Here is a 24,290-nt window from a genome sequence, read left to right as displayed (position 1 = left end):
ACTTTTGAAATGGAACGTTTTTCGTTCGATTTAACGAAAGTTCAAGGAATCAAAAAATGATTCGAGATCGTGAAAATCCGAGATATGGAATTCGAGATAACGAGTATTTTTGTAGTCCAGAGTTCCTTGAAAAGTTTAAGGAACCGGCAAAAATCGACAATTTTGAAATTTTGAATACGGATTTGGCACGAAGTAGTGTTCCTGTTTTCACTCCAAAACGGAACGTAAAGACATTCGTGTTGGCACATATCCCCTCAATAAAAACAAGATATAATTTTGCCGGAAAGTGACAGAGGTGTATAAATGGTTGTAAATATAAAATTTTCTACAGTTAAATCCACGATTCTACGATCAACCAAAGCCGTGATTGACCTGGAATTAAAAAAATACTCCAACTATTGTCTTGCAAAAAAGTGCAAAGTCTGGCAGTGAATGAAAAGTGCGAGATCTGCCAGTGAGCAATTTTCCCCTAATCTTTGCGTTACGAAATAGTCAGTATTATTTAATACAATCACACCTTTCATAGCAGACACCTATCCAGTCTCATAACAAATCTCAGTGTAGCAGATGTCATTTTAAGGTCCAAATTCTCCCCCTCTTTGCCTTGAACTAACCAAGTTTGTCTTTATTTTACTTACAAGAAATTGCTACCCCAAAGACCACGAAATCGTTTTGTGAAGCCTTCATTCTGTTTTACCTTTTGAATGAAACATAGCATATTTACAATATATTGATTTTAGGCTCAGCATCTTGACGTATGTTACGGTCGATATCACTTTACACCAACACCCCAAGGAAGCTTTTCAGCTCAATTTTAAAAGAATTGGAAAATCTACCTCCTCCCCTTAATTAGAACCTCTTCCTCTCAATAATCCGGATTATAAAGATCTTTAGGAGAATTTAAAAATAAAATTAAAATATAAAAGTCTTAAAATTATTATAGGAAAAACAAGTATGCATGCTATGTAAAAACATTAAAATTTCTGTCAAAGTCACTATTAATCGAAGGCATTGTGTTCAAATGAGATATCAACTGCCTACTCCCGCCTTAATCACCTCACCAGGTATTGCTCATCACCCGCCTTTCGAATCCACACCCCAAAATAAAAATCAATCCAATTTGATTTATCAACACCACCCCCAACTATCAATTTGAAAAAAATTCCAATCATTAACCTCCTAATGCCCTTCACTCCGACATTTATCCCAATTGTACGGTGCCATATTTGTACCACCTCGACTTGTACTAAAATTTAACTCGCTTTTCAAGTTATATCTCAAATTAGAAGTTATAACTTAAGTCAGAAGTTATAAATCGAGTTAGAAGTTATAAATCGAGTTATATCTTATAACTTGAGTTAAAAGTTATAACTCGAGTTATAACTTCTAACTGCAGTTAGAAGTTATAACTCGAGTTAGAAGTTATAACTCGAGTTATAAGATCTAACTCGAGTTAAATGTAGGTGCAAAAATTCGTATTTAATTTTTCGCTTCAGTCCATCAAGAAAAGGAGGCATTGAACATTCCAATTCACAATAGTCTTTGTATCAACAACTGTTACAAAGACTTTTGTGGAAAAAAGAAAAACAAGTTGAAATAAAAATTGGTTCGAGATCGTGAAAATTGGAGATAAGGAGTTAAAGGCACTTTTTATTCAGATTCCCTTCCACTTCCTCCACACCCTGATATTACGAAAATTAAAAAATCTACCTCCTCTCTTTTATTAGTATATCCCTTTCCTCTCAATTATCCAGATTATAAAAACCTTAACGAGAATTTAGAAATAAAATTAAATAATGATAAAAAATTTTCATAAGGAAAACAAGTATTCATGCTACCTTATTGGTAAAATTTGGCGCGTATAAATTTTAGCGATTTTTTGTGCAAAATTCTAAAAATGCGCCAAAATTTTTACCATACGCGCAAATGGTATGAGCGCTAAAATTAGTACGCGCGAAATCGCGATGAAAGTAGGGTGCGCCAAAATTAGTACGCGCCAAATTTTATACCAATAAATTGCAAATCAAAGTCAGTATTCCAATTGTTTTTTTTATCCGCTGTGGTAACTTCTGTTACAAAATTTTCAAAAAATATTGTAGATATGCAATTCGCCATTTTTGTAGACATTCACTTTCCCTCAACACAAATGTTGCTGCAAAATTCGCATTTAAAATTTTCGTTCCAGTTCATCAAGATAAGGAGGCATTGAAAACTCTAATCTACGGTAATCTACGATAATCTTTGTAACATAATTAACAGGGATTAGAGGACTTATCGATTACTTTCCTGATGCCATTGAGTGGGAGATAGAAAATTCACAAAGTGTTCACTAAATCACAACTCCGCATGAAATATATATCGGATGGATACATTAATGCGTGGAAGATTAAAAAAATTAACAATATCTACAAAAATTTTTTAAAGAAAAGTTTATGAAACAAAATTTAATAGCGAGAAGAATTAGATATGGTACAGTCAAACGTTTGTTGATTTTTATGAAGCTGGATGTTTGTCTTTTTACCAAATTTATGGTGTTTGTTTTTTTCACCCTCTTTGAAGGTTGGACTTGTTTTTAAGGTTTTTAATGTTTGACTTATTTGAAGTCGTTGGTTCAATGTACTTTTTAGGGCTAATTGAACATTTTTATAAAATTGAATTAATATCAACGTTCGAGGTACCTTTTTATGGAGTAAATAAAATCAATAAGTAAATTTAAATAAAAGACATATGAGGATTATTGGTCTCTACTTCATTTTTAGATTTTTCTGTTTCTTCATTTTTTTCTAAGTGTGTATTCCCCGTCACGACATCCATTTCCAATTCATCCGATTTCGGTTTAAGAAATACCGTCATTTTACTCGATTGTCGTACAGGAGCGGCGTTGTCGGGTTCATCGTCGTCAAAGTCGGCAGCGTTATTGACAAACGCAAGTGTGTCGGTTTCTTTCTTCTGCTCGATGCGAACAACGATGGGTGTCGTCGACACATTTTCCGTGTAGCCGTTGATAACTTCAACGTCGTCGGTTAATGCTTCTCCCTTCACTTGTGCGCTCGCTCGCTTTCGTCCTGTGTAAAGAAATAATACTTGTGTAGCTTTTTTGTATAAAAATGTCCACAACACCGGACATAATTTAGTGGAACGGAGGGCGGAATTCGAAATTCGCAACCACAAGCAATTAATACGCTGCTTCTAATTTCTAACTTAGGATCTTACACTCTTTTATTAGATATAAAATTTTAAATAGCACTAATTTTTGTTGACGTCAACACAGCCCAATTACCCGATTTTTCGGATCTTTCTAGGCCGTGGAGCGGACATTTTGAAAAGTGGTCGTTTACTTCGTTTACAGTCCTGCTATAGTAAAACATACAGAGTACTGAGAAAATGATCCTGTTTGATCATTCGCTGTAGATCTCAGGTTGTTTTTTTACACTTTTTTCCTCGAATGAAGTTCTTATTTATAAAAAGGTATCTCCACAAGAAAATTCCGAAATACATAGCCAGATTTACGGACGGCGATGAATTGTTTCATCATAGTACTTGCAATGAGGAATAAAAATAAAAACAACTAACGCTTCAAGCAACAGCCAATCAGAATAAGCAACAAAACAGCAGCCAAAACTAAACCAATCACCAATGCGTAATCATGAGTATTGTCTTTGTCTTCGCAACGCGCTCCACTGTATTTTCCCAAACAACTGCGAAGGAGAACAAAATATACATTTTCAAGAGGATTGTAAAACGACAGAATTCAAAATGACCTAATACCGTTAATGCAATGCGAATGCTACAGCAAGTAACGCAAGGATAAAAAGAAAAGCTTGAAAATCCTAAAATAATATTAATATATCAACCTGATTTCACCTAATATCTCGTTTCAGCAAGAAATCACTAGCTGTTTGCTTAAACAGAGTACCTTCGTGATAGCACTCCATCAGAGAGGTATTGTGAACAGACTTACCTGCATTCCCTTCCCGATTCGCTTCGTCGACAACTTCCCCCATTCATACAATATCCTTCCTTGCAGTCGACTGAAAGATAAAAATTACATCTTCATCAAATCACGTTTAATTTTGTCATTCCTCAATCTTGCAGGGGGGGGGGCACAATGCTCTTCGAGCAGGCAACAGTTTCTTTTCTAAATCATTTCTCTTTGCTCTCAAGCTTATTTGATAATTCACTAGAAATCTACAGTAGCTAGTTGGGCACAACGTAAATAAATAGAATAAAACTCGAACGAACGCGTAAAGATTCGAGAAAATTTGGTCTGATTGAATATTCAGCCTGGTTTTTATTACATTGACACAACAGTAACACATGGTTTCTACGGACTCACCAAAACATTTCTGTCCGTCGTTACTCATGTAATGATCAGCTGGGCATGCGCAACCAGCACCTGTCTCGTTGTACCAACAATACTGATCACGTGGACATGTAAAATGCGAGCATCGATCTACAGTAAAAATATACATCCGTCAGTAAAAAATTGTAGCGAAATACTGTACGCAACAGATAATCCCGCTTGCTACATAGTAAGGCAATCAGCGGAAAATTAGGCCGATGAACATATGACCGACAAATATTTAAAAGAAAGCCACAGAAGAAAAGTTTCCCTTACCCGACTGCAACATAATTAACCTAAAAATCTTTTGGACACTTTACTTAATAATTAATACCTCCGCAAATTTTTACTGACTTCACCAGCTACCTGAATTCTATTTGTTTTATTAGTCCAAATAATTATAGGGTCCAATTTTTAGGGTCCAATTTTTACACAATTAGCGTTTTACCGATAAGGTACCAGTGCAAAAGCACACCTTTTTTATGATTGGTGAATTTTGCAATTCGTAACAATCAAAACAAAAGGTAAACCCTTATTTAAGAGTTAGGGTTAAGTGAAGCAAAGAATCTATTGTCTCGTTTATCTCAGTCGTTTTTATAAAGATTTACATCTTTCATTACGATTTGTTAGATGACGATACTCTGTGTTAACTTGAGGTAGAATACTGTAAATTTAGCGAAAACAGCGTCAATATAAATCGTCATACCTGTCGTGAAAGTTGACGCATTGACAGTCATTCCTCCCACATTTCCTGATTTGAGTTGATCTTTCAAAGGTGCAAATGGATTTGCGAATGTAGACAAAAACAAGAACGTCATCACAGATACCACACTGCCGGATCTAAACAAGAAACAATATCTCCATATAGAATAATGAAGCAGTAAATACGGCCAAGATAAGTGAAAACGTTCCCAGAGCCGATACAAATTGGCCTTGTGTTTTTGACATGTGTAACATGAAATTTAGTTAAAATTAAACGTAAAAACACAGCAATATATTTTAAAAAGAGAGTTCTTATCGATAGCTCTGCGTTTTTTCAGGTTTTACGGGGCTAATAAATTCTTAATCATACGCCGTCTTCAATTTCAAAATATTTTTCAAATATCATGCAGATTTTACAAGTATTTCCTATTCACTTAGGTATTACAAAAGAACCCTAACTTCCAAATGTTTAGTGTTAAAAAAATATTATTGTTAACAATACAGCACATCGATAACAATTCGAAAATATTTACAATAAAAATGTAATTATACAAAATTTTTCCTAAATGTCGAATTTCGAAGGCACCCAGACAATGCTAACACACGGACACCCTACAGCAGTCGCATTCCATTCGTGGTACGTACCTTAACTCGTTCACTGCAATTGAAATCAAGTTAGCGTTGTTCTTGTACGAAGATATGAGCTATAAAAGCAAGTTTTTGTAATAACAAAGAATATTTTGATGTTGGCACACAATGCTACGAATGCAGAAAGTAGGTTAAAAAATAAAAACAAAAATAAACAAAAACAGAAACGTATGAACTCTCCTTTTCGTTCTGTGATAAAATATAACATTTTGCTTATAAATCTCACTAAAAAATGTTGATGAAAAAACAAACAAAAAACAAATTTTGGGAACAGGTTTTAAATATTTGTCCCGATATTATGAAGAATCCCGATATTATGAAGAATCCCGATATTATGAAGAATCCCGATATTATGAAGAATCCCGATATTATAAAGAATCCCGATATTATGAAGAATCCCGATATTATGAAGAATCCCGATATTATGAAGAATCCCGATATTATGAAGATCACAGACAAATATCATTACAATGTTTGCCATTTGGGAAAGCACGACAACAAAATTCGTCATGTCGAAAAACTATCGTCACACACTTACTGCTGACGTTATTAAATGACCAGTACGTCTAAATGCAGGACTGTTGGTGTCCGTCATATCTTTGCTCCATGTTAATGACGTGAATGATAGCGTGGCGTCGTATAAAGTGACTTTTGGTAGCGCTAAATAAGCAGAACAGAAAAACCGTTATAAAAAAACAGAACAATATGGCTGTCTTTATTTTAATTAGAAATGTCTGAAAATACTTTACACATAAAGAACATACAAAACCTACAAAAAGCGCCTCTATGTTGTCCTTAGGCAAAGAATTAGACCCTAAACCCTAGGCTAATTTTAGTACTTCTACACAATGCTTTATAGGGTAAAACATAAATCTTTTAAACTTCAATAAATTTGTCTTAGTACAGAATATACTTCGAAACCCTCGAAACCCTCAAAATAAGCCTACTTGAGCATAGGAGCAAAAATTAATAAAAACAAAAATAAGTGGCGACCTTATTTTTAAGGAAATAGGGCGTGCTTGGTCCGAAAAACAAACGAGACAACATAATCTCACCAAAACATTCGTTGCTACTTTTTGATGCAAAGCCTTTAGTCGTGTGTTTATCTGGACAGTTCGTACATTGAACGTTGGTCAACTTTTCACGGTAGTATCCAACATTGCATTCCATGCATTTTTGTTTATCCATCGACAGTTCTTGACCAGGTTGACATTTAACTGAAAGACATACTCAAATATGACACAGGATCGTAGCAATCGGGGGATTGGGGTCTTAATAATTTTGCCAATTTATTATATCCGCAATAACGATCACAACCAACAGTGATATTTTAGGTTTTAGATTTATATGATCTAAAGTCTTAAATTTGCAATTTTTTAACCCTAAAAAAAAATGTACAAAAACTGACCGTTTAAAAAATAAAATATAGTCGACATGTAAACACATCTAAATGCGAAAGGTAGATTTACATTGTAACATTATAAATGGATAACTTACTGAGGCAGTTTCCATCTTTGTTACCAGCGTCATACGTGGTTTTACCGTATGGACACGAGACACACTCCGTCTGAGTAAGTTTATTTCTATAGTAACCAGGTAGGCATGGCGTACACTTGGAAGCAATAAGTTCTGAACCCAATGGACACGTCACTAAGATATAAACAAGCAACAAAATAGTATGAACAGTTATTGTAGCATATAACTCATTATTTAATTATTGTCAGTGAAACCGACTTCTTTTGTATATTTAAGGTATGCATCTTCTATTATAGCGCAAAATGATCACAAGTTGCGCAGTTTGAAAATGTGAGAAATTTTGTCCAAGTGCGCGCACGCAAAAAATAAAGTAGGTAAGCTTTTCTCGCCATTGCGCAAAATGCAATCAAATAAAAACAAAATTTTAAAGGAAAATGAAGTCAAGAGAATATATGTTGATGACAAGGAATATTGGAGATAAAATTACGTTGCTTGACTGTACATCTAACAAACCAAATCGGAAGCTTAATTAATTTTAAACCTTAATTAAAGAATATGGCGTCGCTGACTTCGGTATAACCCGAGTAGAAAAAGTAATATCGAGTATCGTTTTCTCACAACGTTGAGCTTAAAGATCCAAAACACAGATCCCAAACACAGATTTAAATTTTCTCGATTGTATTGCGCATGTTCCTCCCTAACTAAGTATACGACCTACCTGTACATTGTCCTTTGTTTGTAGCAGAATTGACGGATGTTGTTGAGCCAGCAGGACATGGCGTGCACTTAGTACTCTCCACTTTGTCAGAATAAAAACCAATTGGACATGCTTTGCATTGGTAATCCTTTGTGTCGATATAATGGCCGATTGGACAACTTGCTATAAAATAAAATAATTATCCTCGTAAGTATAAAAAAATACAAATATGGTAGACAGTGGAGAAGAGTTAACCCTGTTAATACTGGGTGTATTCCACAACTAGGTGATTTTTTATATTTTCCTATTGCAAAGTTGTTTCATGGAAAATATTATGCCGTGGCAACCGTGCTAAATAAAGTCCTGTTTTTGAGCATTGTCACACACAAAAAGGAAATACATGACAAACGGATAAAACGGGTGAAAAAAGTGAAGAACAAAACTCCTTACCTAAGCATTTCGCAAGTTCGCTGGTTCCGACACTCACAGTCAACCTTCCACTCGGACATGGTGTACATTGAGAAGCAGCAAACTGAGAAGCGTATGTGTGAAGTGGACATTTCTCACATTGATCTGAGGTATCGTTCTTATAGCTACCAGGAGGGCATGCCACTAGAACAAAAAAAATGAAAATGAAAATATACAAGTCACGTTCAACTAAAAAAACCTTTTTTTTTTGTTTAAAAAGAAGAAACTGTGAAAAAGTTGTTGCATTTTGTCTAAATTTCGTTCCTCGACTTTCCTTTAATTTCATTTTTCTAGTTGTAAATCATTTTCTACAACAGCTGGTCTTACGACTATTTTAGTCGAAAAAATTCTACTAAAAAATAATTCGAATTAGAAATTAAACAAACGCGCTCCTTTTTCTTTCACAAATAAACACAAAATCAGACAATAAGTAGAAGAGAACTTATTCTCCATTTTCTAATCTATCGTTATAAAAAAAAACGACAAAGAAATCAACGATACTATTAAAATACGCGTGTCTATTTTCTACTGTTGTCTATTTTCTTCGCGCTCTTTATATGAAATAACTAAATTGATATATCTTTTCCCGCTTGAATGAAAATAAACAAACATTTTTGACAAGAATGGCAATGAATTTTACGGTGATTTTATTTTTTATTTTTCGTTGCATTCTTCAGCCTCTTTAAAAGTTTTACTCAATTTTTTTTACTTTCTAAAGTTTTTAATTTCACAATTAAAGGACTGATTCCAGGCCACAATCAGTTTTTTGTTTTTACTTGTGAGTAAAAAAAGAGAACGTTTGTGGAATTAACCATTCGAATTATTTTCTAGCAGAATTACTTTCTGGTAGAATTTTTTCGACCAAAATACGTGGAATAAACCCTTGATATCCAGTACCACGATATACTTGTTGTTTTCAGCAAAAAAAACAAAAAACATTTCATAAATAAAAACAAAAGGAACGCAAAGCGATATCTCTTTATTACTCTTAAGGAATAAATCACAAATCGGAAAGAGTACACTAAACGTCAATGTAAGGTTTCGATTTTCCACCCTCCCTCCTTCCTTCCCTCCCTCCTGAAATATTTGACTATTGTACATCTTTAAAATCACAAGCACTCGTATACATACGTATCTGTGAAACCTGTAGACTACCATCAGCTCAAAACTTGTTATTCCCGAATATCAATATTTCAGAGTAAAGGAGTTAATCCCTTTTCCCTGACGTCGGACTGGCGGTTAGCGTACACATTTTCAATTTGTGGTTTATCCCAAAATTCACCATGCTGGCCAACATGAATCAGTAAATCTCTACATACCACATCTACCCTGTTTTAGGGTACTTCCATTACCACATTTCAACTTCGTCTCTCCAACAACCGTCGTATTGGTATCCATGACAACATCAACACCGTCCACGTTCACTGTCATAACAATTAGTCCGTCCTTCATATTTTCTTGCAATTCTGTTGTTAGCGTTTGATTTTGATTTTGAAATTCAGTACCAAAACTCACTTCCATGTTGTACGCGATCGCAGCCGACGCGTCGCGTCGCATCCTGCTACCACCTGTACATTTGACGCGAATGTTTTCAAAGTTACAACTATCGCCACATATTTTCCATGTGTCTTGTAGGGAGAGGATCAGCTTTTTAAATTGTTGCGTAAAGTTTTGTTTAAATGTTTCGTCGCATTGTGAGACCTGGTACGAGAATTTGTTTACTCCAGCAGTTCCAGGCTTCGATGTTGCTATGGTGAAAGTAAAGGTTTTTTAAAAATATACAGTGAACAAAGACAGTTAAGACAACTTTAGAAATGGTAGCCATGACAGTTTTTGATAGGTTAATGTTAAGAAGATTTACTATAAGAGTTTTTAGCATGTCAGCTTTAATTTCAAAGTGAAGGTATTTGAAAAAAATGACTTTTTTTCGAGAAGCAAAAGTATTTTTTCATTTATTCTTCTCTTGTTTTTTTTTTTGTTTTTTTTTTTGTAATTGATAAAAATAATGGCCAGTCCGATACAAGCAATCTATTTTATCTTGATAAACCAGTACATTTGCAGAAATAAATATTGCAAAAAACCTTATCATGGTTCATTCGGAAAGTATCTCAACAAACTAATTCGCGAAATGCATATTTTTTCAATCCTCGCGAAGAAATACTTCGCGAAAATTAATCAAAATAAAATTCCAAAAATAGTGCCCGCAAGCAATCACTTACGGAAACCTCAAACCGCGCAAACTCTTGCTATCGTCAGCATGGCCTATTTTCTATACCTCTGCAGGCCGTCGCATAACAATACATTAAGCAAATTAATGTAACATAAAATTATCTTCTTACTGAAGCGTTTACTGCAAGTTTTTCAAGGTTTTTTGCATCATTTTACAATTCTTATACGGCAGAAAGAAATTTTCAAGTATTTCGTTTTTTCTTGTTTCTTCATGTCGTTTGGTACAGGTAAAGTAAAAAAAAAATTACCTGAGCATCCCGGAAGTAGATTTTCGGGATTCTCGGGATACAAAGGAGGTCCGTGACTCCAGGTTCCCATTTTACCACAGGAATAAAACGGCGGTTTCGGAACAGCTAATTCAAAATTCTTTTGACATTCAAAATTACAGAAACGACCCCATTTCCAGGTGCCACACCCATCAATGGAGTTGTTAGGTGTTAACAAATCAGGACAATTAAACGCTAAATAAATATATGAAAAGTAAAGTATATTAAATTACAATCCCCATATCTTAAATCTCCAGAGGTAACTCCAGATTTCAATAAATCGAACTTTTTTTTGTATTCCGTTTTAATCCGTCTATGTAAATCATGCGATAGATCAAATCATTTTACCGGCTCACTGGGCCAAAAGTCCCCTTAATAACTTGATATGTAATAACACAATCATCAAGATTATATAGTATTTGAGGTAAAATAAACTATTCTTAATACATTAGATTCATTTAATATTCTGTTCACATTTGATGATTTAAACTGCCCCCTTGAAGATTTGACTTCTCAAGATTTGACTTATCGAGAGAACAGTGCTTGCTTATCTAGCTTGCAGCGTAGGTTGTGAAAGTATACAAAGATTACAAGAACTCACGCGTCACAAACAGTTCAAAGGTACACGTCGCAGAGTTATCAAACGCGTCTTTAGCGATGTAGGTCACAATATAATCTCCCCATGCAAACGCTTGCCCAGGTGCATGCGAACGAACGATCTCAACAATTCCTTTATCGTCTGTGAAGATGGGTTCTGGCCAGTACACCCTAGTGGTGGCGTTGGGTGTGATCACCTTCTTCGATTGTGGACAGCTGATAACAGTTGGAGCGGTTTTATCTGCGAAATATTAAGCAATACATTTGAACATATTTTAATTTCCACTAAGTTTTACTGTTTTTTACTTTTTAATCTAATGTAATGAGATGATGTGTACCGTTTACAAAACACAAAAATGTTACAGTTTGGTCTCAAAATATTAATGCTATTAAAAACAACACTTGAGTCTGCGCTTCTTGAATTGAAACTCGAAATTTATTACCAATAAACAAATTATAATGGAAGTTTTGACAAAAAAAAAACATAAAGAAAATGATAACACCTGGTATGCTGCTACAACCGATTACAATATGCACGTGTTAGGATTGTCTTTTTCATTAAAATTAGTCGCTAACTTTCCCATTTGCCATTCACAAAATAAAAATTTTATTAAGCAGTGCACTCACCAATTTCAGTTTCACAAAATTGTCCAGTGTAATCAGATGGACACTGATTTTTACCACAAGTCCATGCTTCAATGAGAGAGACGTTTTTTCCAGAATTTTTTAGAAGGCCGATCCATGGTATGATTGAGTCTAAAAAAATATAAAAACTTTACATCTAGAAAACCAAAATACATTAATTAAAAAAAATAAACATGGAAATTTTCCTTCAATGGCTGAGCCTCCATTACAGTAGCAAATATTTCATTCCTGGCAAGAACTGCTGCAATAAAAAGTTAAGAAAAATTAAAAGCCTTGTTTAGCTAGTTGTTGACGCATTGGAAAATCAGTCAGGAAATATTTCGTAAATCTATGCCATGAAATGCTCTACGGGGTACTGAATCGATAAAAATATTTTCGCAATTTCTATTTCCGGCATAAATATTTCATGCATCTTTTACACGACCTCGGGTGCACCACATTAGATTAACCTGTGTGTCAGGAAGTGTAAAATGAAGTTAGAATAACCTGACAGTTTAAACACCGGTGTATTTTTATATGAACCAAAGTAATTGCAAGACATGGCACCGTAATCACATATCGTACACACAAAAATAACTAAAAGTTACCATTCAAATTAGTCGAGCAATTCTTCGACAATGCTATTCTTTCTGCTTCAGTAAACATTCGATCCCAAATACCCAGTTGACTCACTTCTCCAGTAAACCCGTCATCAATCAGATAAGCTGATGCATTCACTTTCTTTCCAAGAACAACCAAACCATACGGTTTAAAGAAGGTCATGTTTTGCAGAAAATCTGGTGTGCTTGCTTCCAACACTCTACCATCTAATGCAACCACCAACTGCTTCGTCAATCCAGATAATGCAATAAAGATATGATGCCAATATTTATTGTTTATTGTTCTTTCCTGGAGCTGAATTTCCACTTTACTAGATGCAATGATAAGCTTCTTCTCATCCATTTCCAAAAATTTAGTGGGATTTGCTTTTTTGCTGTTCAAGAGTGTTAAAATTGTCCCCTTTGCTGGGTTAGTTGTGTATCTAAACCAGAGTGATAAGGTGAATTCAGATGCCATGCTTACGTTTGGATGCATCAAGAATGATTCAGCACCACCAGGGAGTTTGATGTCAACTTCGTCAGGAATTTCTAGGAAATAGAGCGTAACGTCATTTATAAAGTTTTTTTTACAAAATTTTACCTAGTAACACTATTTTTTTTATTATTACAGAGTTAAGAAGAAAAGACAACGGATAAGCAACACAAAAGAAAGGCTCTTGATGATCCTTCAACTAGCTAAAACCAACACATACATATTTTTCTCGCGTGAAAAGCTGCATTTTGGGCAACTTTGAGTTCCGTTTTAAATACTTTCAAGAAGATTCTTACCTTAAATCAAAACATCGCAGCAATATTTTGAGAGTATTATTTTCGCGCATTTGCGAAAAATAAACAAAAATGCGAGAAGATTGATGCAGCTATTACACGTGAAAGACGCAGGTGTGTCTTTATATCATTTGTTTAGAATAAGAAATAAAAATTAGTTGGCGAAAAATTAATACGCGAAAATTATATTAATTTTAAATTGCGTCAAAATATCAACATACACAAAATTACAAATCAGATCAGCTGCTTGAAAAGGAACACGTACAAATTTAATACGAATAAGAAAGAAGGGTTAAAAGTATTAGATAAGTTAAACTTCAATAAGTTTGCTGTGAAAGCCGACACTGACAAAAGAGAATTTTTACTTTTTTCGCAGCGTTTTCCTTTGTGCGTCACAGGACATTCACATTTGTGAGCATTCACCAAATCCTTGCAAATGCCAGCATTAAGACAAGATACGTTTTTACAATCGTCAATATTTGTTTCACAGTTCACTCCTGTAAATCCAGTTGGACATGAACATTTGTGTTTGCCAATCTAGAAATGAAAAAAATATCAATTACATTGGAAACATTTATTCTTAATATCATGGAGGCATATGTTAATACAAAGATATCACTCATCTATGATTCACACATAAATTTTTTAAATAAAGAGCTTCATTGAGCAAGCATTTTTAAATATAACATGTATTTGTAATGTATATTAAGATACATTGCCACATCTTAAGTCACTTTTACACGATCAATTTTATATGACATATACTATATGATCATATAAAATTGGTCGTGTAACATACGCTATATGATGAGATTTTGTATAATCAAATGTATATGTTCATATTTTTTAAGTTGAAATTGAGATATTAACCATCATAGCGTTTTCAATTGTGCCGAAGTTATGTTGTTATTTATTTTTTTTTTTTAACAAACCCAAGTATGTCGTCAAAATTTACCGGCGTCATTCGCAAGTAATTTTTATACTCATTCTCCTCTTCTAATCGCAAATCCGAGATCAAAGACCGAGTTATGGCCGCCTACTCAGTCACGGCTTCACCCAGTACTTTTTTTATTACAACAGTGGCAGCAAGTTCCTCGTCGCTCATGTTGATGAAGAAAAAGAAGTGAAAATAAAATTTGATACACAATATATGATCGTGTAACACAACAGTGCATATGATAAGAAGAGCAGGTGGTTTATATGATCACGCAAAGAAAATGTTTTTTATTATACTTTAAGGGGCGTCTCCAAAATTCAATTACCCCTTTGCTTTTTAACAATTCATCCGAATTTCTTTCTCCGCATAAATTTGCAGTACATTTGAATAAAACATAAAAAACCGCGTGAGGTTGGTTGGCTCCTACCAACTCCACCGTTTTCCATATGACTTCATAAGGAAAGATAGGGTTCAAGGTTTCTCTGCTATATACTAAACTAGGAAAACATGTATTTACCAAGTCAGTGCAACTTCCATTATTTTGACACGGTTTTGACAAACACTCATCGGTTTCATTTTCACATCGCTTTCCATAATAACCAAGAGTACAATTGCACTTAAAGTCATTGGTTGGATACACGTTAGTGCAAGTCGAGTTATGAAAGCATGGCTGAGGCTTGCAGTTATCAATCTCAATGGAACAGTTCTTTCCTCTAAGAAATAAAAAGAACTTTGGAAGAAAATGGAAAGAGAGTTCAGTAAGAAGACTTTTAATGCACTGTAATACTTTAAACATTCGTATCTGAGTAAGTAGAGGGATGTTTAAACGTCCTTGGGGATTCCATCGTAATGGCTGGCTCTTCCTCCCATCCGACTGTAACTATATGTTACATTACCGCTAGAGATACGTATACCATTGCTCTAACTTACTTGCCTGTCACACAAGCCGATTAACGGTCAGTAGATAGCACCAAATGGTCTGATAATACGACATTTAAAGTGAGTCAGAGTGCCGATTAAACCCGAAACCTTAAGTTGAAAGCGCTACCACGACACCATAATCGTCAAAAACATTACACATACCGATAACGCGGTTGACAATAGCAAATGTAATCATCAATTAAGTTAGTACAGTTCACAGCTCTTCCATTGCAAGGATCTGGTTGGCATTCATCAATGTCTGTTTCACAATCTCTTCCAGAGTAGCCAGGTGGACAGAAACATGTATAGTTGCCAACTTGGTTTGTACAGTTACCATTGTTTTTGCAAGGTGCACTGTCACAGTTGTCAATGATGGTGGAACAGTTTCTGCCTGTGTATCCATGTTGGCACGTACAACTAGACGAAAAATATTAAAGAATTTATAACAAAAAGTGTTGTTTAACAGATCAAAATTACCATCTAAAAAAAAATAAGCATGGTTTTAGATGGAGGTTTAATTAAGGGGGTATTATATAAGAAAGGGGCTTAATAAAAAATTGTGATATATACACCTATTTTTTAAAGACTTTTGCACCCTCTCCCCCTGAGTTACAGTCATCTTTTGGAAATAGAATCCCCCTTAATAGCAACACGAAAAGATTTTCACACACTACTGATAATCAAGGGTATAAAAATTGTGGTGGTTGACAGTAGTGTCACCTCCTCCCCTCCTCCCTCCTCCTTCGTCAACCATCAAATTTAGATAAAGGTTGACATCATTTATGAACAATCCCTAATGTTGAATATTAAATATCTTAGATCCAATTATAAGTCGAAGACAATACTATTAATCATGACAAACCAATACAGCACTTCATCTGATATAAACAACAACTGAAAAACAAATAAGCAAATAAAAGTAAAAAAACAACCAACCTGTAATCACCAATCAAATCATTACAAGTTGCACCATTCAAGCAGGGGTTAGGTTGACATTCATCTATATTTGTTTCGCAATCTTTGCCAGTGTATCCAAAAGGACAGACGCATTGATAATCATTGACCTAAACATTTTTTATGTTTTTATTGTTTTATAACGTTTTTTATTTGAACATATTTTATTATTATTATTGAAATTATTTACCCAGGATGACCTCTTCAGTTCCTATTGGTACTGCTATCAACGAGAGTCCTGCGAAGGGGTTCCTAGCGCATTTAAAGCTCCAATTTAAGTTACGAAAGTTGTGCAAGTACAGCAATCGTTCAACTACACAACCGCCTAAGAAATCAGTCCTTTTCTCATGCTCAACGCTAAGTAGACAGGATAGATTCACACTTTTATAGTCTCTGGCATGTCTTGGCCGGGGTTTGAAACCAAAACTTTCCGCGCTGAAAACAAACGCTCCACAACAAGGCTACCAGTCGAATAAATTTCGATAAATATATTGGATACAACGTAATTGGAAAAAAGCTATTTTTTACTGCATCTCAGCATATCACTTACTTTGTCTATACATATCGCATTATTTTTGCAAGGTAAACTTTCGCATTCATTTTTTTCAAATTCACAACGATCACCATAGTAACCAGCTTCGCAATTGCATTTGAATTTATTCACCAAATCAGTGCAGGTGGAATTTCGTAAACATGGTGATGGATCACACTCGTTTATCTCTGTTGAACAATTGAATCCAGTGTAACCTAAGAGATAAGCGAAATAAGAAGAGAGATTGTAAAACGACACTGTTACAAGGCAAAATGTTTCTGTGATACTTGTATTTTACATGTTATTTCAGTTTTAAGTTTTTTGTAAATTTAAAGGTTTCTTTAACTGACTGTCGGTTTTGTCTACAAGGTCTTGTCCCAGTGACTTTGTATGCAAACTTTGTTTTTAAACTTGTTAAATTTGTGTTAGTTGTGTTGTGTTAGGGTATGATGTTACTAACACATACCTCAGTGCTCAAGCAGTGAAAGAGTCTATCGGTATTGAAGTTTAAAATACGTAAAGCCAGAAATTATTGATCATTTAACAGAACGTCCGGCAAATTATTGTGTGTTAAACAGAACGTCCACCAAATAATTGAGTATTTAACAGAACCTCCAGAAAATTATTGAGTATCTAACAGACTGTCCTGCAAATTTTTAAGTACTTAACAGAACGTCTAACAAACTACTGATTATTTAACAGAACGTCCAACAAATTATTGAGCATGTAACAGAACGTCCAGCAGCAAAAACAATTAAGAAACACATAAAAAAAAACACATCAAAATTGTGGAAAAGTGTGGAAAAGAAAGAATTAGCTTTGACTATTGTAATTTAACGTGGTTAATCACAACAATGGCAACTACAAACGTATTTGCATTTACGTGTGCTTCTCTCCTTGATCATAAAGTTATGCATACCATAATGAATAATAGCACACACCCATTGAAAAAAGTGTAATAAGAAAAAGCATACAACATTGGGAAGCATACCATTTTGAGAAATAGCAAACCACGTAAAGAAAATCTTACCTGGTTTGCATTGACATCTGTAAGCGTTTACAAGATCAACGCATGACGCATTGTTTTGACATGGTTTCTTCTCGCATTCATCGACATCCACTGCACAATATTTTCCTGTATAGCCTGGTTTACACACACATTGAAAATCATTGATCAAATCAACACATGTTGCATTATTAAAACATGGCATAGACAGACACTCATCAATATCTTTTTCGCATCGTTTGCCTTCATAACCTGGCGGGCAGTTACATCTGAAGTTATTAATTAGATCCGTGCAAGTGGAATTGTGCATACAAGGTGAAGGGTCGCATTCGTTGATGTCAATCTCACATCTAAAAGATAATTATCTAAAAGATAATTTGACATAATTTTTTTAAGAAAGTTTAGTCATTTCCCTTTGAAAAACCAAGAGAAATATTTGGTACAAAGCAGTCATTTTCAACATAATAGTATTATGCTATATTCTTTCTAATATTTCCGCTTCTCCAATAAACCCTTTTTTTGCATGGGTTGAAAAAATAATCCGGCCTCCCAATACTCCCGCATGCTGGATTGTCATATATATTTTTATCAGGTTTGTATCACACTTACATTTTGTGTGATTAGGCTGCCAAGTAGAATATCAATCAGAAGTTGTATATTTTTATTCATACGGAACAGATTTGTGTTAAACCTGGCAAAATTTCTCTCGTTAAAATGATGCTTATTCGATATTCTTGCACTGAAAAAATAATCCGCCTCTGATATTCCCATATCTCTCTTGTAAACCCACAATTATTTCTAGCATTGCAACACGAAATCTCATGGTGGAAAAATAACGCAAATACAGTACATGTATTAGTATAATTGACTAGTCTGCGGCCCGTGGAAAAATCCACGGATTCGACCGTTTTTTATACCGCATTACGTGCGTCTCACTACTTGCGGTACATTTTTGCGTGACAGGCAGACGTATATGGGCATTATATTATAGATAATTAAAAATTCCTGACTTTGTATTTAAGTCATAGAAAATCCAATTCTTACCTTTTACCAGTAAATCCAGCAGGACAAAAACATTTAAAATCATTTACTTTATCTTCGCAGATGCCCATATTTTTACAGCTGTCATTCTTACAATCATTTATGTTTGTTTCACAATTTGCACCGGTTATTCCCCTCATACATGTACAGTTGTAACCATTGACGAGATCAGTGCAGTTTCCAAAGTTTCCACACGGTGATGACTCACATTCATCAATATCGATTTCGCAATATTTTCCCGTCCATCCAGGTTTACAGCTGCACGTGAAGGTGTAGTTACCAGGGTTACATTGCGCTTCGTTCTGGCAAAGCTTTTGATCACATGGGTTAGTTGCTAGTACAAACAAAAAGATGGTCATAGGTTTGTTACACATCTTTTGACAATAAAAACTTTTAAAAAATTGCAGATTTTCAACACCTAGATTACATCATTCGGACACTTTGAATACAAGGTTTGATCTTAACAGTTGCGAGTGACGACAATGTTGTTGTTTAAAACAAATTCTTACTTGGACATTCTTTAACAGATGTTGCGCCTTGCTTTCCTGCATATATTCCTCCTGAAGGACATTGTTTACAGATTGAACGGCCTGTTTCATCTTGATATGTTCCCTTTTCACATACTGTGCAGTTAGATAATCCAGTTGGAGAGAATTTTCCAGTTGGACATGGTGCTAAATATAACGGTAAGGAATAAAGAAAACGTTAATGGATAGATTTTAAAGAGGATATTAACTTTTTTTTTAATGTTTAAAATAAGCAACAACATAAAAAGTGTGCTCAATCACTAAAACTACCATCTACAACTTTGTCAAATCTCAAAGATCATACATACAAAAACCAATTTTTACAATTACTTTTCTTTATCATTTCTTATTAGATACCAGTAGTATTCATTATTCCTAATATCGATGAAGCCTGCCTTGAATCTCAAGGGTCTTAAAGGCCCTAATACCAATGGTGATGTAACAGAGTTAAGTCAGTAAGTACTCCAAGCAAATTTTGCAGGCTGTTTAGTTAATTTATGTGTCTGCAAAAGTGGAATTTCTCCAGCTTTCTGGTTACAAAAAATTATCCAATTAATGTTCTTTATCAATATAGAGAAGCCATTATCCAAAAGATTATGAACCGAATTGTATTGTTTAGTTTTACTGGAATTGAGAAAATCACAGAATTTAATAAAAAATTAAATTGTTATCCCTACCGTTGCAATCTTTTACATTGGAGGCTCCTCTATTAGCAGTTGTTGTTCCAGCTGGACATTTTACGCATTCTTTCATACCAAATTGGGATTGATATTCACCGTAATCGCATTTTCTACAGGTTGGTTGTAAACCCGTTGATGAGAAACTTCCAGGGCTGCAGAGATCTAGGAAGATGCAACACCACTGTTAATGAGGATTCTTCTTTTACAAACAGAGTACTATATTAATCTACCCAGTAATAGTGGAGATCTCCTTAACAAGCATGGAGATTAAATTTGTAATTGTCAAATAAAGAGAGACGTTATATAAACAAGAAGACCAGGTCACACAACACTAAAATTTAATTTTAGTTCCAGAATATTTTCTCTGGAATATTTTCCATTTTCATTTCCATAATGATTTAATGGGAAAAAATATTAAATAATTCTTAACTTAACTCATAGATATAATGCCTAAAAATATTATCTTCCCCTACGAGAGTAAAATTTATTTAGGGTATTGAGATAATTGTTGTTCCTTTTGAAAATCCAATAATGTACCTGTGCAAGCTGTTGAATGAATCGATAAAGTGCTTTTCCCTGATGGACATTTCATACAATCACCAAAACCATTACTCGGAGCAAATGTCCCGACAGGACAACTTTGACATTTGTTTGCAGTAGCATTGTGAAACGTGCCAGGACCGCAGGCCACTAAATAAACAAAGTTTTATATATTTGTTAAACGAATCATTAAATAATATAAAGTCTATAGTTCAAACAAAAAGACACTTACAACAAATTCCATTGATAACATACGAGTTTGATGGAGTCCGAATAAGATGACCAGTTGGACAGCAATAATGTTTCGTGTTGTTACAACAACTGACTGCAGTAAAACTAAAATCTGTTCCATACATACTATTTCTTGAATCAGTAACTAAAGTTAATATTTCTGATTTTTTAGCTTGCATTGTCGCTGATAAGTCTTTTGAGCAAGCGTCCAGAACTTTACCCACTTGATGGAAGATAAAAACACTTGGCTTTGGATCAAACTTGAAATTAGTGACAATGTTTTTACTAGCAACAGTATTTTGAACAATGTTGAATTTAATGTCCCTACAGCTGGCGGTCTGTGCATGCAATTGATTCAGTAATCCTTGTATGTTGTCATCCAAAGAGGTCATGTTAACCTTTCCAGTAATGGTCGAGTTGAATGCAATTGTCATTGTAGCGTTTAGACATGATGTAATATTTTTTCTTGCTGTAAAAAAGAATTAACTTTAGGCGTTAAAAAGGTGATTCTTTTACAAAAGTATAACATTACAGATGCTAATTTACAAGCATTATCATTTAGCTGACAAAGTGAGCATGATTTTAACAAATTTTGCATTGAAATACAGGTATTTACATTATTATTGTTCTTCAGAATATTTATACAGGATATAACCACTTCAGTGTAGGAAACACTGTTATCAATGTGGGTTCTGTGTTCGGAATGTATACATAAAGTATACACCGGTAATACCTACCCAATTTCCCTCACATGGCATGGGTTGATCCGTAACTGTGGTAAAGACACTTGCTTATCATGCCTGCGCTTTGGACCGAACCACGGACCTTGTGATTACGAAGCGAACGCCATAACCACGCGCCAAGGCCACGCGCCACATATAACTGGCTACAATGATTATCACCCAAATTTGCTATTTTTACAAACCTTTAATGTATCACAGTACAATACCCTCCTCTACCCACTTGTTACGCAACACTTTCAACCTATACGTCCCTTGTTTACTTATTCTTTCTTCTAAAGCTCACCTCCCGCGAAAAAAACAAGTTAAGCTCATATAAGAGAACTGTGAAAGTTATCTAGGAATCCTTTTATTTTTTTAAAAAAGTCTTCATTGTTACTCAAGATATTTGTCTTGAAATGTCTTGAACTAGTTCTAAAATATGTATTTGCTGTTATTGATAAAAATATAGCAACTATTAAAATTTATGTAAAATGTCTTAAACGCCAAAGTAAACAGCTAAAAAATAATTTAATCCTATACGCCTTGACAAAACTGTTAAATACAACATCCACACAGATCTCATGACATCATGCATAATTAGTGAAATTTCTAAGTCCAAATTCTTAAAAACCAATCAGGAATTTTTAAAAAAATGACAAATTCGTAGACAACTTTTTCTCTTCTATATAAAATTAACTTGATTTTCGCGAAAGGTAAGCTTTAAGTACACTGTTATCAAAGAAAAACTTTCCTGTTATCGACGCTGTAAAATATAATTCATTAACACACATACCTGCACAACCAGGAATGTATTTTTTCTCCCATCCAGTTTTGGGCCTACAATGAATATCTGATTTCTCTGGAAAATGAGCATCAACAAAGGATCGATTTTTTGGGCATTCTAGTCTGCAACTGATCATGAGACCAGTTCCAAGGTTGTTAAAATGACAAGTAGATATACCCTTGTCTGGTTTGTAATTGGGACACGTCCGTTTTAGACATCCACAACCTGTTATTTGAATAAAAATGTGTAAACATAATTATTATGCCCCTCTCCAATAGCATGAAAATATTCATGTACTACACATATTTTTCATAAGCAACTCTACTGTAAACTTGAATTGCCAAAGGAATGACTAGAATGCATAGAGAGCAGCTTAGAAAAAAGTCAAACAATTTTTGAAAACTATCAAAAGCTCTGGCATAATATTACTCTCGTTCACCCACAGCATTTTTATTTTAAGTCAACTTTCTTTTAATCAGGAAAAGAAACTACAATGCAAAAAAAAACAATATTAGCTTCTTATCAAAGAACTTACTCAAAAGCACAAACTGAATCAACCAAAGAAAAAACGTGTTTATACCTTTAACATAAACCTCAATAACACAACTGTCTTTGTTTCCATTGGTATCTGTTACGATAGCAACAACTTTATGGTATTTGTTTGAGTGAAAGATAGTTCCATTTGGCGGATTAAACGTAATGCTTTTTGTATTTACATTGTCCATTGATATAACGTTACCCCAATATACTCGAGTTGAAGTGTCACTTTCAACAACTACATTCTTTGGACATCTTATACGTGGTATTTCCTTGTCTAATAAAAACACAAAATTCTTCTTTAATGTACGTGTTAGTATATTATTGGTTTTTCAACCTTAATATATGTATTTAATCATTTACACGTCCAAACAGCTTCTTCTTTAGTGCTCCTTTGGTATTATTATACAGTTTTTGGAACCTGGTTAATGGATTCTTTTGAATTAGTGCTGTGCAAGTAGGAAAAACCTGAAGGTTATTCATAGAAGGAATAAAAAACTTTCGAAGGTATTTAGATTCTGTGTCTTAAACTCTTGCTCCCAAGAAAGAGTTAGACCTTTTCACGAAAGATTTTTTTAACAAATTGGAAAACATTTGAACCAAAGAAATTAGGCGGAAATTGGTGCATTGTGATGTTAAGCTTATATTTTCCTTAAAAGGAGGCTAGGTAACTGCTTTGCCTTTCAAGAAAAAATGTCTACATCAATATGCTCCAGGCTCGTTTACTGTTTAAAGAGTTGTGGCTGCAACACCACTTATATTATGGCAAAACTGAACGTCATTTTAAAGTGTGTATGTCCGAGCACATGGGTATATTTCGGCACTTAAAAGTAAACTTGCTCCTTAGGCTACTGCTGTTCTTGAACATTTGATGTTTTGTAATCACTCTTCAGCATCGTCTTACGATTTCTCAGTACTTGCGGAAGAGTTGAGCACCAGGACCAGTGGAATAAAATAAATTTGCGCAAACCTACCTTGAACATTTACAAAAACTTTGCAAGATGCACTATTTCCATTTTTATCTGTTGCATGTAAGTAATCAAATTAACACCAGCTTTTAGAACGGTAGGTGGTGATATCTTTGGAGATACGGTTACAGTCACTTTTTCTCCACTATTGTCTGTAACAGTTGGTATGGTCCAGTTGACGAACATTTCTTTCTCAGATCTTGGTAACACAAAGTTGGTAGCATTGTGGCAGTTTTTGAAAGTTGGCTTCATTGTATCTATTCAAATGACAAAAATAAATACATGGGGAAGTTTCAATTTATGAAGGTTGATAAAATTTGTCAAGCAAACAAAATACTGTGAAACTGCATCAAATTGTCCGTTAATGAATTACACGAAATATATAATATCAGTACAAGAAAACCAGAAATAAAAGGTTTTAAATCTAAAACTTCCAATAAGCAAAACTTCATTACTTGCAATACTGGATTTCCAGA

At 34.3% G+C, this 24,290-nt stretch overlaps 1 protein-coding gene across 1 annotated transcript; it reads right to left on the bottom strand.

Moving 5' to 3' along the window:
• Positions 1–2,220: 2,220 nt before the first annotated feature.
• LOC130613828 (uncharacterized) lies at positions 2,221–23,961 on the bottom strand. Its single transcript, XM_057435177.1, has 30 exons — positions 23,821–23,961; positions 22,890–23,123; positions 22,319–22,534; positions 20,805–21,272; positions 20,570–20,722; positions 20,030–20,194; positions 19,335–19,499; positions 18,829–19,159; positions 17,809–18,134; positions 16,797–16,993; positions 16,229–16,356; positions 15,455–15,709; positions 14,889–15,084; positions 13,800–13,971; positions 12,658–13,197; positions 12,053–12,181; positions 11,430–11,666; positions 10,811–11,023; positions 9,653–10,081; positions 8,316–8,477; positions 7,887–8,048; positions 7,190–7,342; positions 6,748–6,909; positions 6,231–6,352; positions 5,690–5,748; positions 5,049–5,182; positions 4,337–4,453; positions 3,962–4,031; positions 3,574–3,698; positions 2,221–3,065 (listed from the first exon to the last, which is right to left on the bottom strand). Exons 2-30 carry the CDS (start codon positions 23,032–23,034, stop codon positions 2,713–2,715), a joined length of 6,084 nt encoding a protein of 2,027 aa, XP_057291160.1. The 5' UTR covers positions 23,035–23,123; positions 23,821–23,961; the 3' UTR covers positions 2,221–2,712.
• Positions 23,962–24,290: the final 329 nt, after the last annotated feature.

This window comes from Hydractinia symbiolongicarpus, chromosome 11, assembly GCF_029227915.1.
Source record: "Hydractinia symbiolongicarpus strain clone_291-10 chromosome 11, HSymV2.1, whole genome shotgun sequence".
In the NCBI taxonomy this organism is placed as follows: Eukaryota; Metazoa; Cnidaria; class Hydrozoa; order Anthoathecata; family Hydractiniidae; genus Hydractinia; species Hydractinia symbiolongicarpus.
This window is presented reverse-complemented; position numbering and strand designations above follow the sequence as displayed.